We start from the raw sequence: 13,939 nt of genomic DNA, 5'->3' as shown, positions 1-13,939 counted from the left end.
CTTTAAGCCCACTTTGATAGATGTTTGTTGTTATGTATTTTTAGATTTCATCTAAGAGCAAAATCATATACTTTGGCACAGAGAAGAAACTCCCAGGTTCATCTTACCAGCTTTTAAATCTTTCTGTGACTCAGCACATGGTTCCTACAGCCCATCTCCTGGTATATTACATTGTCACAGGACAGCAGATAACAGAATTAGTATCTGACTCAGTCTGTCTAAATATTGAAGAAAAATGTAGCAACCAGCTTCAGGTGAGCCACAGATATTCTCCCTAGCCTGAGGTCATCCTGAGTAACTGTTTAATTTCACCTTGAGATACTTTTTTTTTTTTTCAATTCATTTTAGATCTATCTGTCTCCAAATAAAGATATATATTCTCCAGGCGAAACTGTATCTCTCACTATGGAAACTCCGTCAGAATTGTGGGTAGCGTTATCATCAGTGAGCCGTGCTATAAATAGCATCCAAGAAAGAAGCAAAAATAACATGGAAAGAGTTAAGTAGAATAAATGCTGTCATTCCTGTCGTTACATGTCGTTACATGTTATTACATGGCTCGGGGCCAGGTGGCCACCATGGTTCTCTCGTTGTTCTGTGGGTCACTCATGGGAGAAAAATAAAGGAAAAAGATATGGTTGCACCAATGTCTGTCTTCTCAGCTAAATTTAAGGATAGTAATACCAGCAGCTAACATTCATTGAACACTATATGCTGAGTATTATTGTAAGACCTTTTAATTTATTATACCATTGAATATTTACAACAATCCTATGAGATAAAAACCAACAATAATGATATTTAAAATGTATTGAGTCCTTATTAGTGGAGTTCCTGTGTTATGAATGAGGAAAACTAAGTCACAGATTAGGTTTCTTGTGACCTGAGTAAAATCCCAGCACAGGATATAATCGAGTGAACTTGTTTGTTTTTTTTTTTATTTTATTTTATTTTTTTCAACGTTTATTTATTTTTGGGACAGAGAGAGACAGAGCATGAACGGGGGAGGGGCAGAGAGAGAGGGAGACACAGAATCGGAAACAGGCTCCAGGCTCTGAGCCATCAGCCCAGAGCCCAACGCGGGGCTCGAACTCATGGACCGCAAGATCGTGATCTGGCTGAAGTCGGACGCTTAACCGACTGCGCCACCCAGGCGCCCTGACGAGTGAACTTGTTTGATCTGAGTTACCCATTTTGGTTATCCTTTTAGACATATAAAGGATAATTATCCAGTTAATTTACTCTCCAATTTATTTTGTTTTATATGAACACACTTTATTTGGGAATATCTTCAGTTAAATGCTAAAATGCAGTTTTCTCTGGGAATAAACTAAAATGTAATTAGATCCACATTCAGAAACCTTCAGATGCAATCAATTCCAAACTAGCTTCCTTTCAGAGACTGATGACATCATCTTGTTTACTAAACCATTTTTTAAAAATAACGTTATTGACTCTCAGAGAGCAGCACGTGTGTGTGGATACCTTTTAAGCAAATCTATAAAATTAAATTTCTTACTCCAGGGCAGGGATATGAATAAAAATGCTGGGGTTTTGGTGAGTTGAATATATTAAAGTCAATGAAGAGGTATGGAGAGGGGAGCAGAAAAACAGGGGGTGGGGGGAGACTATGTGGCTACACATGAACACTGTGGCCATGAATAGTTGTTTTGTCTGCTCCTGCCCCTTCCCCAGCCACTCTCAGGGGCCACTTGGGTCATGGTCACAAACTCTTTAGAGGAGCCAACCCTCGTCATCAAAAATAATTCGTTGTGTATCCCTAACCGATTTTAATGCTCTGCCCTATCTTGGGTAGAGCAACAAAACATGGGGTCTGATCCCCCTCAAAATTTAGAGCTAGAAAAGGACCATGAGAGGTAGTGAACGTTTTGTTTACTCATTCATTCACTCATACATTTATGCAAAGGATATTTTATTAATTCAATGTACTGTACAAAGCTCTAAGAAGGGAGAATGTAAGCTGTTTCCTAAGAACTTCCATATCAAAGTTATATTGAATGAATTTTGATAGTATATATTCAAGAAGTGAAACCCAGTGAAATGCAGTAGGGTTTGGGAAAACCAGGGAACTAGATTTTAACATTTAATAAGTGAGAGACTTACAACTAACATTATCCCCAATTCAAGAATTCCTTATAATGGCCACTAACTGTTTTTCTTGGGGGGTGGGGAATGATTTCCTTTCTCAACAGATACTGCAATCTTTTGATAAAAGTGGCCAGGACTGTGGAGGAAGTGGTGGCAGGAATAATGCTGAAGTGTTTGACTTAGCAGGACTCACTGTCCTCACCAATGCAAATGGAGATGACTCCCAACAAGATGGTAATTAACTGTTTTCAACCAACTAACCTGAATATTCTTGTTATGAAAATACACCTCTTTTCCTGGACCCATACTAATTCTCCCTCCAAATCCTCCCTGTTCCACTGCGTAATTTTTTTAACTAAAAAAAAAAAAAAAAAAAATTATATCATTGTGGTAAAACTCCGAACATGAGATCTACCCTACTAACAAATTAAGTGAGGTGTTAAATACATTATTGTTGACTATAGGTACAGTGTTGTACAGCGGATCTCTAGAGCTTATTTGTCTTGCTTAACTGAAACTTTATTCCTTTTGATTAGTGACTCCCTATTGTCTCCTCCCCCAGCACTTGGCAACCACCATTCCACTCTTTGATTCTATGAACTTGGCTATTTTAGATAGCTCATATAAGTGGAACCATGCTGGTTGCCTTTCTGTGACTGGCTTATTTCATTTAGCTTAATATCTTCAAGGTTCATCCATGTTAGTGCATATTGCAGAATTTTCTTCTCTTTTAAGGCTAAATAGTATTACATGTATACATATGCACACATATATGTTGTGTGTGTGTGTATATATATATACATATATATATGTATATGTATATATATATATATAAATATATATATATATATATAATGTGTGTGTATATATACATACACACAATGGAATACTATACATACACACTCTTTATTCATTCCTCTGTTAATGGACATGTAAGTTGTTTCTATACCTTGGCTTTTGTGAATGGGTGTTACAATGAACACAGGAGTGCTAGCATCTCTTTGAGATCCTGATTTCAGTTCTTCTTAGATAAGTATCTAGAAGTGGGATTGCTGGATCATATGGTAGTTCTATTTTTATTTTTTGAAGAACTTCTATACTGTTTTTCACTGCCTTACTTTGCATTCCCACCAACAGTGTGTAAGGGTTCAAGTTTCTCCACATTCTTGCCAACATTTATCTTTTTTTTTTTTTTTCATCATACCCAGTTTGACAGATGTGATTTCTCATTGTGGTTTTGATTTGCATTTCTCTGATTAGTAACATTGAGTATTTTTTCATATACCTGTTGGCCATTTGTATATCTTCTTTGGAGAAATGTCTATTTGAGTCCTTAACCCACTTTTCAATTGGGTTATTAGGTTTTTTGCTGTTGAGTTGTAGGAGTTCTTTATGTATTTTGGAGATTAACCTTTTATCACATATATAGTTTGCAAATATTTTCTTCCCTTTCCTAGGTTGTCTGTTCACTCTGTTAGTTGCTTCCTTTGCTGTGCTTTTTAGCTTGATGCAATTCTACTTGTTTATTGTTTCTGTTGCTGTTCTTTTGTTGTTTTATTTTTATTTTGTAGCTCCTCAGAAATATTTTTTTTCTTCAAATTTTTATTTAAATTCTAGTTAACATACAGTGCAATACTGGGTTCAGCAGTAGAATCCAGTGATTCATCACTTACATACAACACCCAGTGTTCATCATAACAAGTGCCCTCAATACCCATCACCCATCTAGCCCATCTTCCACCCACATCCCTCCATCAACCCTGTTTGTTCTCTATTGTTAAAAGCCTGTTATGATTTGTTTCCCTCTCTCTCTTTCTTGCCCCCCTCCCAAATGTTCATCTATTTTATTTCTTAAATTCCACATATGAGTGAAATCATATGGTATTTGTCTTTCTCTGACTTATTTCACTTAGCATAATACACTCTAGCTCCTTGCATGTCATTGCAAATGGTGTTGCTGTGCTTTTGATATCATATCCATGAAATCATTGTTATAACCAATGTCATGAAGCTTTTCCCGTATGTTTTCTTCTAGGAATTTTGGGGTTGTAAATCTTACACTTACATCTGTATTCATTTTGAGTTGATTTTTGTATATGGTATAAAACAAGGGCCCAATTTTATTTTTTTGCATGTGGACATCCTATTTCCCCAACACCATTTGTTAGAGAACTTCCTTTCTCCATTGTGTACTCTTGGCACTCTTATTGAACATCAGTTGGCCATATATGCATGAATTTGGTTTTGGGCTCTCTATTCTGTTCCATTGGTCTGCATGTCTGTCTTTATATTGGGATCATACTGTTTGATTACTGTAGCTTTGTAATATCACTTGAAATCAGAAAGTGTGATACCTCCAGCTTTATTCTTCTTTCTCAGGATTGATTTGGCTATTCATGGTCTTTTGTGCTTCCATATGAACTATAGAAATGCTTTTTCTGTTTCTATAAAAAAAATGCCATTGGGATTTTGATAGATTGCATCTAATCTGTAGATCATTTTTGGTAGTACAAACATTTTAACAATATTAAGTCTTCTAGTCTGTGAACATGGGATGTCTTTCCACTTCTTTGTGTCTTCTTTCATTTCTTTCATCAGTATTTGTAGCTTTCAGCAAGCACATATTTCACCTCCTTAACTAGGTTTATTCTTAAGGTTTTTATGGAGAGGTACTATTGTAAATTAAATTGTTTTCATAATTTCATCTTTGGATAGTTCATTGTTACTGTATAGAAACACCACTGATTATGTAGATTTTTTTTATCCTGCAACTTTACTGAATAAGTTTATTAGTGTAATAGTTTTTTATGCAGTTTTTTTTTTCTATATATGTAACCATTTTATCTGCAAACAAGGACAATTTTACTTCTTCCTTTCTGGTGTGAATGCCTTTTTTTTTTTTTTTCTTGCCTAATCACTCTGGCTAGAACTTCCAGCAGTATGTTAAATCGAAATGATGGAGAGTAGGAATCATTATCTTGTTCCTGATCTTAAAGGAAATGCTTTTAAGTTTTTCTTTTTTTTTTTAATGTTTATTTATTTTTGAAAGAGACAGAGACAGAACGCAAGTGGGTTAGGGGCAGAGAGAGAAGGAAACACAGAATCCAAAGCAGGCTCCAGGCTCTGAGCTGTCGGCACAGAGCCCGACAAGGGGCTTGAAGTCATGAGCTGTGAGATCATGACCTGAGCCAAAGTCGGACACTCAACCAACTGAGCCACCCAAGCGCCCCCTTTTCAGTTTTTTACCATTTAGTATGATGTTACCTGTGGGCTTTTTATATATGGCCCTTATTATGTTCAGGTACTTTCCTTCTATTCCCAGTTTGTTGAGACTTTTTTATCATGAAAGAATGATGAATTTTGTCAAATGCTTTTTCTGTATCTATTGAGACAATTGTGTAGCTTTTATTTCTTTATTTGTTAATGCATCACCGTGCATCACATTAATTGATTTTCATATGTTGAACGACCCTTACATCCCAGGTATAAATCCCACTTAGTTGTGGTGTTTGAGCCTTTTCCTATGCTGTTGGATTCTATTTGCTAGTATTTTGTTGAGGATTTTTGTACTTATATTCATCAAGGAATTTTATTTTCTTGTTGGTGTCTTTGTCTTTGGTATCATGGTAATTTCGGCCTCATTAAATGAGTTTGGAAGTGTCCTTCCTATTTAATTTTGAGAAGAGTTTGAGAAGGATTGGAATTAATTTATCTTTACATGTTTGGTAGAATTCACCAGTAAAGCCATCTGGTCTGGACTTTTGGTTTCAGGGAGGTTTTTGATTATTGACCCAAAATCTGTACTAGTTATAGGGTTTTTTGGTCCTTTGTTTATTCATGACTTAATCTTGGTAGGTTTTATGTTTCTAGGAATTTATCCATTTAATTTCTTCTGAGTTATCCAGTTTGTTAGCATGCAACTGTTCAGGGTAGTCTCTTATGATCCTTTTTATTTGTGTGGCATTAGTTGTAATGTCTCCTTATTCATTTTTGATTTTACTTATCTGGGTCTTCTTTTTTTCTTAGTTAGGCTAGCTAAAGGTTTGCCAATTTTGTTTATCTTTTCAAAATACCAAATCTTAGTTTCATTCATTTTTTTTTTTAATTTTTTTTTTCAACGTTTATTTATTTTTGGGACAGAGAGAGACAGAGCATGAACGGGGGAGGGGCAGAGAGAGAGGGAGACACAGAACCAGAAACAGGCTCCAGGCTCTGAGCCATCAGCCCAGAGCCCGACGTGGGGCTCGAACTCACGGACCGCGAGATCGTGTCCTGGCTGAAGACGGACGCTCAACCGACTGCGCCACCCAGGTGCCCCTCATTAATTTTTTTTTAATATTTCATTTATTTCTGCTGTAATCTTTGTTCTTTTCTTTTTTTTTCCTTTTTTTTCTTTTTTTACTGACTTTGGATTTGGCTTGGTCTTTTTCTAGTTCTTTGAGGTGTAACATTAGGTTGTTTATTTGAGATCTGTCTTCTTTCTTAAATTAGGCATTTATTGCTATGAACTTCCCTCTTAGTACTGCTTTTGCTGCATCCTATAAGTTTTGGCATGTTGAATTTTTGTTTTTATTTCTTGAAGTATTATCTAATTTCCTTTTTGATTTCTTCTTTGACCTAATGGTTGTTCAAGAGTATGCTGTTTAATTTGCACATACTTGTGAATTTTCCAGTTTTCCTTCTGTTATTGATTTCTAGTTTCATTCCATTGTGGTCATAAAAGATACTTGGTATAATTTCAGTCTTCTTAAATTTGTTAAAACTTATTTTGTGACCTAACATATGACCTATTCTGGAGAAGGATTGTGTGCCGTTGAGATTAATATATATTCTGCTGTTGTTGGTTAGCATGCTCTGTATATGTTTGTTAGGTCTATTTGGTCTATAGTGTTGTTTAAGTCCTCTGTTTCCTTATTGATTTTCTGTCTGGATGTTCTACCCATTATTGAAAGTGTGATACTGAAGTCTCCTCCTATTACTATATTGCTGCCTATTTCTCCCTTCAGTTCTGTCAATATTTGCTTTATATATTTAGGTGTTCTGTTGTTAAATGCATATTTAGTTGTTATATATTCCTGTAGATTGACTTTATTTATCGTTATATAATATCCTTCTTTGTCTCTTGTGACAATTTTGACTTAGTCTATTTTGTCTAAGTATAGCTGCCCTTGCTCTCTTTTGATTACCATTTGCATGGGATATCTTTTTCCATCCTTTACTCCCACAACACATTTCTGATAAGCTTGTCAGCACTCTGCATGAACCCTGTCCCCCCCCCCCCCCCCACCAAGCATCCAAGTCCCTCTAAGGAAGAGAGTCTGTCTTAGGTCAGATTAAACTGCTTCCGGATCTTTTCCTTTCTTGCATTGCTTTAGGGCCCTGTGATCAGACCTCACTTGTCTTCTTGGGGAGGACCTTAGAGGTGGTCTTGTTCTGTCAAATCACTGCCTGGCATGCCTTTCTCCTATCATTTGCCATAAAAGCTCAAGCTTCACCTTTTCTTCCAACCCCATTCCCAAGCTGGCCTTGGAGAATGACCTCTCCCCCTGTGCTAAAGCTAGGGTTGTCAAAACAAAGTAGTACAGACCAGGTGGGTTAAACAACAGAAACTGTTCCCCCACAGTTTTTAGAGACTAGAAGTTCAAGGTCAAGGTGTCAGTAGGATAGATTTCTTCTAAGCCTTCTCTCCTTGGCTTACACATGGCCACTTTCTCCCTGAGTCCTCACACAGTCTTTCTTCTGTATGTATCTGTGTTCTAATCTCTTCTTATAAGGACCCACCCGATATTGGATTAAGGCCCACCCAATGACCTAATTTAACTTTAATTACCTCTTTAAAAACCTCATCTCCAAATATTTTGAGGTACAGGGGGTTAGGACTTTAACATATGAATTTGTGGAGGAGAACTGAATTCAGCACCTAACAGTCCCTTTATACTCAGTCTGACATTATAATATTAATAGAATGAAACCCCTATTTCATGTCTTTCTTTTTTAATTCTTTTTTAATTTTAATTTTATTTTTTAAATTTATATCAATTAGTTAACATATAGTGCAACAATGATTTCAGGAGTGGATTCCTTAATGCCCCTTACCCATTTAGCCCTTCCCCCCTCCCACAACCCTTCCAGTAACCCTCTGTTTGTTCTCCATATTTAAGTCTCTTATGTTTTGTCCCCCTCCTTGTTTTTATATTATTTTTGCTTCCCTTCCCTTATGTTCATCTGTTCTGTGTCTTAAAGTCCTCATATGAGTGAAGTCATATGATGTTTGTCTTTCTCTGAGTGACTCATTTTGCTTAGCATAATACCATCTAGTTCCATCCACATAGTTGCAAATGGCAAGATTTCATTCTTTTTGATTGCCAAGTAATACTCCGTTGTGTGTATATATACTGCACCTTCTTTATCCATTCATACATCGATGGACATTTGGGCTCTTTACATACATTGGGTATTGTTGATAGTGCTGCTATAAACATTGGGGTGCATGTGCCTCTTCGAAACAGCATCCCTGTATCCCTTGGATAAATACCTAGTAGTGCAATTGCTGGGTCTAGGGTAGTTCTATTTTTAGTTTTTTGAGGAACCACCATACTGTTTTCCAGAGTGGCTGCACCAGCTTGCATTCCCACCAACAATGCAAAAGAGATCTTCTTTCTCCACATCCTCGCCAACATCTGTTGTTGCCTGAGTTGTTAACGTTAGCCATTCTGACAGGTATAAGGTGGTATCTCATTGTGGTTTTGATTTGTATTTCCCTGATGATGAGTGATGTGGAGCATTTTTTCATGTGTCAGTTGGCCATCTGGATGTCTTCTTTGGAGAAGTGTCTATTCATGTCTTTTGCCCATTTCTTCGCTGGATTATTTGTTTTTTGGGTGTTGAGTTTGTAAGTTCTTTATAGATTTTGGATACTAACCCTTTATCTGATATGTAGTTTGCAAATATCTTCTCCCATTCTGTTGGTTGCCTTTTAGTTTTGCTGATTGTTTTTTTTGCTGTACAGAAACTTTTTATTTTGATGAGGTCCCAATAGTTCATTTTTGCTTTTGTTTCCCTTGCCTCTGGAGACATGTTGCATAAAAAGTTGCTGCGGCCAAGATCAAAGAGGTTTTTACCTGCTTTCTCCTCAAGGATTTTGATGGCTTCCTTACATTTAGGTCTTTCATCCATTTTGAGTTTATTTTTGTGTATGGTGTAAGAAAGTAGTCTAGGTTCATTCTTCTGCACGTCGCTGTCCAGTTTTCCCAGCACTACTTGCTGAATAGACTGTCTTTATTCCATTGGATATTCTTTCCTGCTTTGTCAAAGACTTGTTGGCCATACGTTTGTGGGTCCATTTCTGGGCTCTCTATTCCATTGATCTGAGTGTCTGTTTTTGTGCCACCATATTTCGTGTCTTTAGATTTTTGTGTTATCCAGGATAGGGACAGGATTTTACTGATTTTTGTTGTTTCCTAACTGGGAGACAAAAGGCACTCACTAAGTGTTTTAAACAGATGAACAAACACCTTAAAAATGTGTGTATTTGATACTTTCTGTCTTATTATGTTTGAGCTTCTTGAGGTCATACTTTAGCAAAGAACAAATAATAATAGTGCTACCAAAAAATATGCTTACTCTGCTCTTGTACATCTCTGTTTTACGGGTATACAGATCAGAATTGTTGTGGGAAATAGAACAGATCTCTGATAAAATATACATAGCCCATTATGTGAACTGGTAATTTAGATAATCTGATGGAAGCATTTAATCTGAGGTATGTTCTCTCTCTCTCTCTGTTTTTTAACAGGTGGATTGTTGGAGAAAATTCCCAGATCAAGAAGAGAATTAAAAGAGAAAATAGAAAGTCTAGGTGCTCCAAAGTTTCATGTTGTTTTCAGAGGTTATGATGAAGTGATCCAGGATCTGCTACATTTTCTCATTCTAGCTAATTGATGTAGACCAGATGAAAAGATCTGTAGGCACATCCAGCTTTTGCTCTTTATAGGAGTAAAGCAAACTGGTTAAATTAACACACTTTTACTTCGCAGAGTCTTAACTTAAAAGAAATAGGTCACCACCATAGCCATTCTCTATAGTGATGATAGAGTTGCTTTCTAATTGTCTCATAGATCTTCCTCTCTCTCAGAGTAGCTGGTGCAGCAGTTAAATGTGTTGCTTCCCCCCACATTCTCACAAAAGCTAGGTCTGATGAACTTTAGGTTGAAATAATAGCTAATGCTAATTGAGGACTTACTACCTGCCAGGCACTATGGATGCCTCATAATCAGATTTTCTCCTTGAACACTCACACCAATCTCATGCAGTAGGTACTCTTATTACCTCCATTTTCCAGATGAAATAATCAAGGCCCAGAGAATTTAATAATAAGTAACATGTCTAACATCTTGGGATAGTGAGTGGCACAGGTCAGATTGACAGCAGAGCCCACTACACTAGTGACTGCTGTGCTCTGCTGGGCACTACTTCTATCCTTTGGATGTTCATAACCTGTCCGGGTCACTTGGAAGATGCGTGTGAAAGAACTGATTTTAATATAGCACTTACATTTCAGTTATACTATCAATAATGTCAAGGAGTTACAGATATTGTGCTTTAATAATAACGATGATAATATTGTCAGTATATGTTATTAATAATAATGATAATATTATTAGTGGAATAATGATGATAATAACATTATTATAAAGCGCCCCCCCATTTCCAGCAGGGATTTGCCACAAAAGCATATTTAGAAGGCATCACATAAAACAATGTTTTTAGAATTAGAGACCAGGTTTGGGTCCCAGCTTACTACTTACAGCTAAGTGATCTTTGCCAAGTTAAATGGAAATAATTTCTCTCTGCTCTGCTCTTAGGAGAATTGAATGAGATCGTACAGGTAAAGCACTTAGCTTAGGAGGAACTAATGTTTAATGCTTTATTCTTTTTATTTTTTATTGCTTTAAATTTTTTGATGCCTATTTGAGTGAGAGAGAGAGAGAGAGAGAGAGAGAGAATGAGCGAGGGGGGGGTACAGAGAGGGGGAGACACAGAATCCAAAGTAGGCTCCAGGCTCTGAGCTATCAGCACACAGCCTGATGCAGGGCTCAAACCCACGAACCGCGAGATCATGATCTGAGCTGAAGTCAGATACTTAACCAAATGAGCCACCCAGATGCCCCAGTGCTTTATTCTTTTTAAAGCTCTTTCTCACCAAAGCCACACTCTGACCTAGGCTAGGCAGAAACTATAATCATTTAATGATGGCAAAATGAGTTTCTGAAAACTGAACTGTGTTGCAAAGTCCAGATGACTGGAAGAGGTGGGGCAGCCACAAGTGTCAGAGCTTCTATTCCGTGGCCCAGTGGCCTTTTCACTACATGATGCTGCCTATTAGCTCCAGCCCCGGCTCTGCCTCTTAGCAGCTATACCCACTGGGACAAGTCTCTTCCCCTATCTGTACTATTATTTCCTCCTTTCTAAATGACAGAGAAGACATGACCAAGTCTAAGGTCCCTTTCAGAGGTTTTTGAGAAAACAGGAGGGCAACCTCAGTGAAAGTTCTTACTCTTCTATTCACTCACTCAGACTTTGTGCTGGCTGGCTTGACCTTCTTGGCCGAGTGCGTGTCCAGGGGAGAGTGACTGTACAAGGGCTTTGAAACCATATCCTGTGAAAACATGGTCCAAATAAAAAAGCCTCAGGGATGTTTACTGGAGAAAGGATGAGATTTAGGTAGTCATGATGACTGTCTTCAAATATTCAAGGAAGTGGTGGTTATGTGACTTTTGCTGCACAAGAGGATTAATACTATGAGTACCTATAAAGAAATAGGAGTGAGAGTTTGATTTAGAAGATGTCAGGAAGAGTTTTTCAGCAATTAGAGCTCTCTGAAATGGAACAGGTTGCCTGGCGAGGAAGCAGCTTCCTATTCTGATAGCTGTTCCAGCAGGGGCTGGTTGACCATTGGTGCTGGAGGGGGTGGAGCCGGGGGTACCAGGGAGGAAGATGAACCAGAGCCTGTAAGTCTAGCCCCAAGACTTTGAATCTGTACTTGACTAAGAGCAGTTGTATTATCTCAGCATCCACGTTCAAACACCCATTGATCCAGAAGTGCTGTTATGACGGAGCCTTTAAAAGCGAGGAGAGCTGTGAGCAGAGAGCTGCAAAGATTACCCTTGGCCCACGTTGTTCCAGAGCTTTCTCTCAGTGTTGTGAGCTGGCAAATCAACTGCGGGAGGAGTTGTCTTACACCTATGTAATGATCGGAAGGGGTGGTATGTTAAGCGCTCCTGTTTTGTGTGCAGTACAGTAAGAGGGTGCCAAGCAGAGTCTGTGCTGCCATTGGAAGAAGTACTTCCAAATTTGGCTTAATGTAGAAAAGATGAAGTATGAACTCCTGCCAATTTGGCTTGAAAAAAACAGAGTGGTCAGTGGCAATAATACTAGTTTGGATACCACTAGTCCCACTAGTCCCACTGACCAGCTTTCTCACTAACTCAGTGTGTAGCGTTTGCAGGTCGTTATTTATCCTCTAAGAGCTGGTTTGTGAAATGGAAATATTTGACTGAATGATTCTGTGATACTCATTTTGTACACACATCATTGACCACACATGATACTTAAAATCTTGCAAAAAGACAATAGGAGACTTTGAAGAATCAAAATATCATTATTGATTCTGCCACAAAGCATAACCAATAAGAAATTTTAGAAGTAGAAGAAATCCCAGTAAGTATATACAGAGAAGAATTTCCCTTACTTCAATTTCACATGGTTTCGTGGAAAATCCTGATGAGTACAACTTATTACAATTTTGTTTAATTTTAATAACCTTTTCCACCTATTTTCCTTGGTTTCATCTGAATTCTACTTAACTGCCCTACTGTGCAGATCATGCAAGTTAAGGCATGATCATAATTAAGAAAAATATTGCAATGTTTGTTTAATCTGGTGCTTTAAAAAGTCAGTAACTTTTAAATTATTTTTTAAATTTTTTATTTTTAGTTTTTTTCCAATTTTATTGAGATATAATGGGCATATAACATTGTGTAAGTTTAAGGTGTACAACGTAATCATTTGGATTATGTATATATTGTGAAATGTTTACCACAGTAAGTTCAGTTAACATCTATTACCTCTCATACTTACAATTTTTTTCCTTGTTAAATAACTTTTTTTAAAAAAAGGATTTAATAACTTCCTTGTGCCTTTCCGTGAACTTATAAAAGTGTATAAACAAGTAAGCTCTGAAAAATATTTTATAATATAAAACTTATCTTAAATCTTCAATAATAGTGATATTGCTGGGAAATCTTTCTAAACTTATGAATGCATATGATTGAAATATTTTTATTAGTTAAAAAATATATGAAAGTAATATAACCTATAGGCTTAAAAAAGCCAAATAATAAAATTTACAGGAAAATCAACAAAATATTTAAGAATAAACATTAAAAAAACCTCTGTCAGTTGACTGTTTTCCTTATGCTCTGCCTTGTGTTCCCATGACTTATTCATTGCCTGTCTGGAGAGGCCTGTACCTCCCTCTCCCCTTCACCCATTTTTTCTAACTCCTTACTTCCTTTCCCTCTGGCAACCATCAGTTTGTTCTCTGTGTTTATAGGTCTGATCCTGCTTTTTGTTTGCTTACTGTTTTGTTTTTGTTTTGTTTAGATTTCATTTATGAGTGGAATCATATGATATTTGTCCTTCTTAGCCTGATTTATTTTACTTAGCATAATGCCTTCCATGTTAATTCATGCCCTCTTTTCTTCTCAAACTTGCCAGAGCTTTCTCTATTATATTGATCTTTTTTTTTTTTTTTAATTTTTTTTTTTTC

General features: G+C 36.9%; 1 protein-coding gene across 1 annotated transcript in view; it reads left to right on the top strand.

Moving 5' to 3' along the window:
• The window catches only part of LOC123593213 (complement C5-like), a 37,194-nt gene that overhangs the window by 14,027 nt on the left and 9,228 nt on the right, over window positions 1-13,939 (top strand). The window contains exons 9-13 of the mRNA XM_045468811.1: window positions 45-254; window positions 349-498; window positions 2,214-2,343; window positions 9,905-9,967; window positions 12,180-12,374. Of these exons, the coding sequence (XP_045324767.1) occupies window positions 45-254; window positions 349-498; window positions 2,214-2,343; window positions 9,905-9,967; window positions 12,180-12,374 (748 nt within the window). The remainder of the gene's footprint in view (window positions 1-44; window positions 255-348; window positions 499-2,213; window positions 2,344-9,904; window positions 9,968-12,179; window positions 12,375-13,939) is intronic.

Source organism: Leopardus geoffroyi, chromosome D4 (genome assembly GCF_018350155.1).
Source record: "Leopardus geoffroyi isolate Oge1 chromosome D4, O.geoffroyi_Oge1_pat1.0, whole genome shotgun sequence".
Taxonomy (NCBI): domain Eukaryota; kingdom Metazoa; phylum Chordata; class Mammalia; order Carnivora; family Felidae; genus Leopardus; species Leopardus geoffroyi.
Note: the sequence above shows the minus strand (reverse complement) of the source record. Positions and strands in the feature narration are given on the sequence as shown.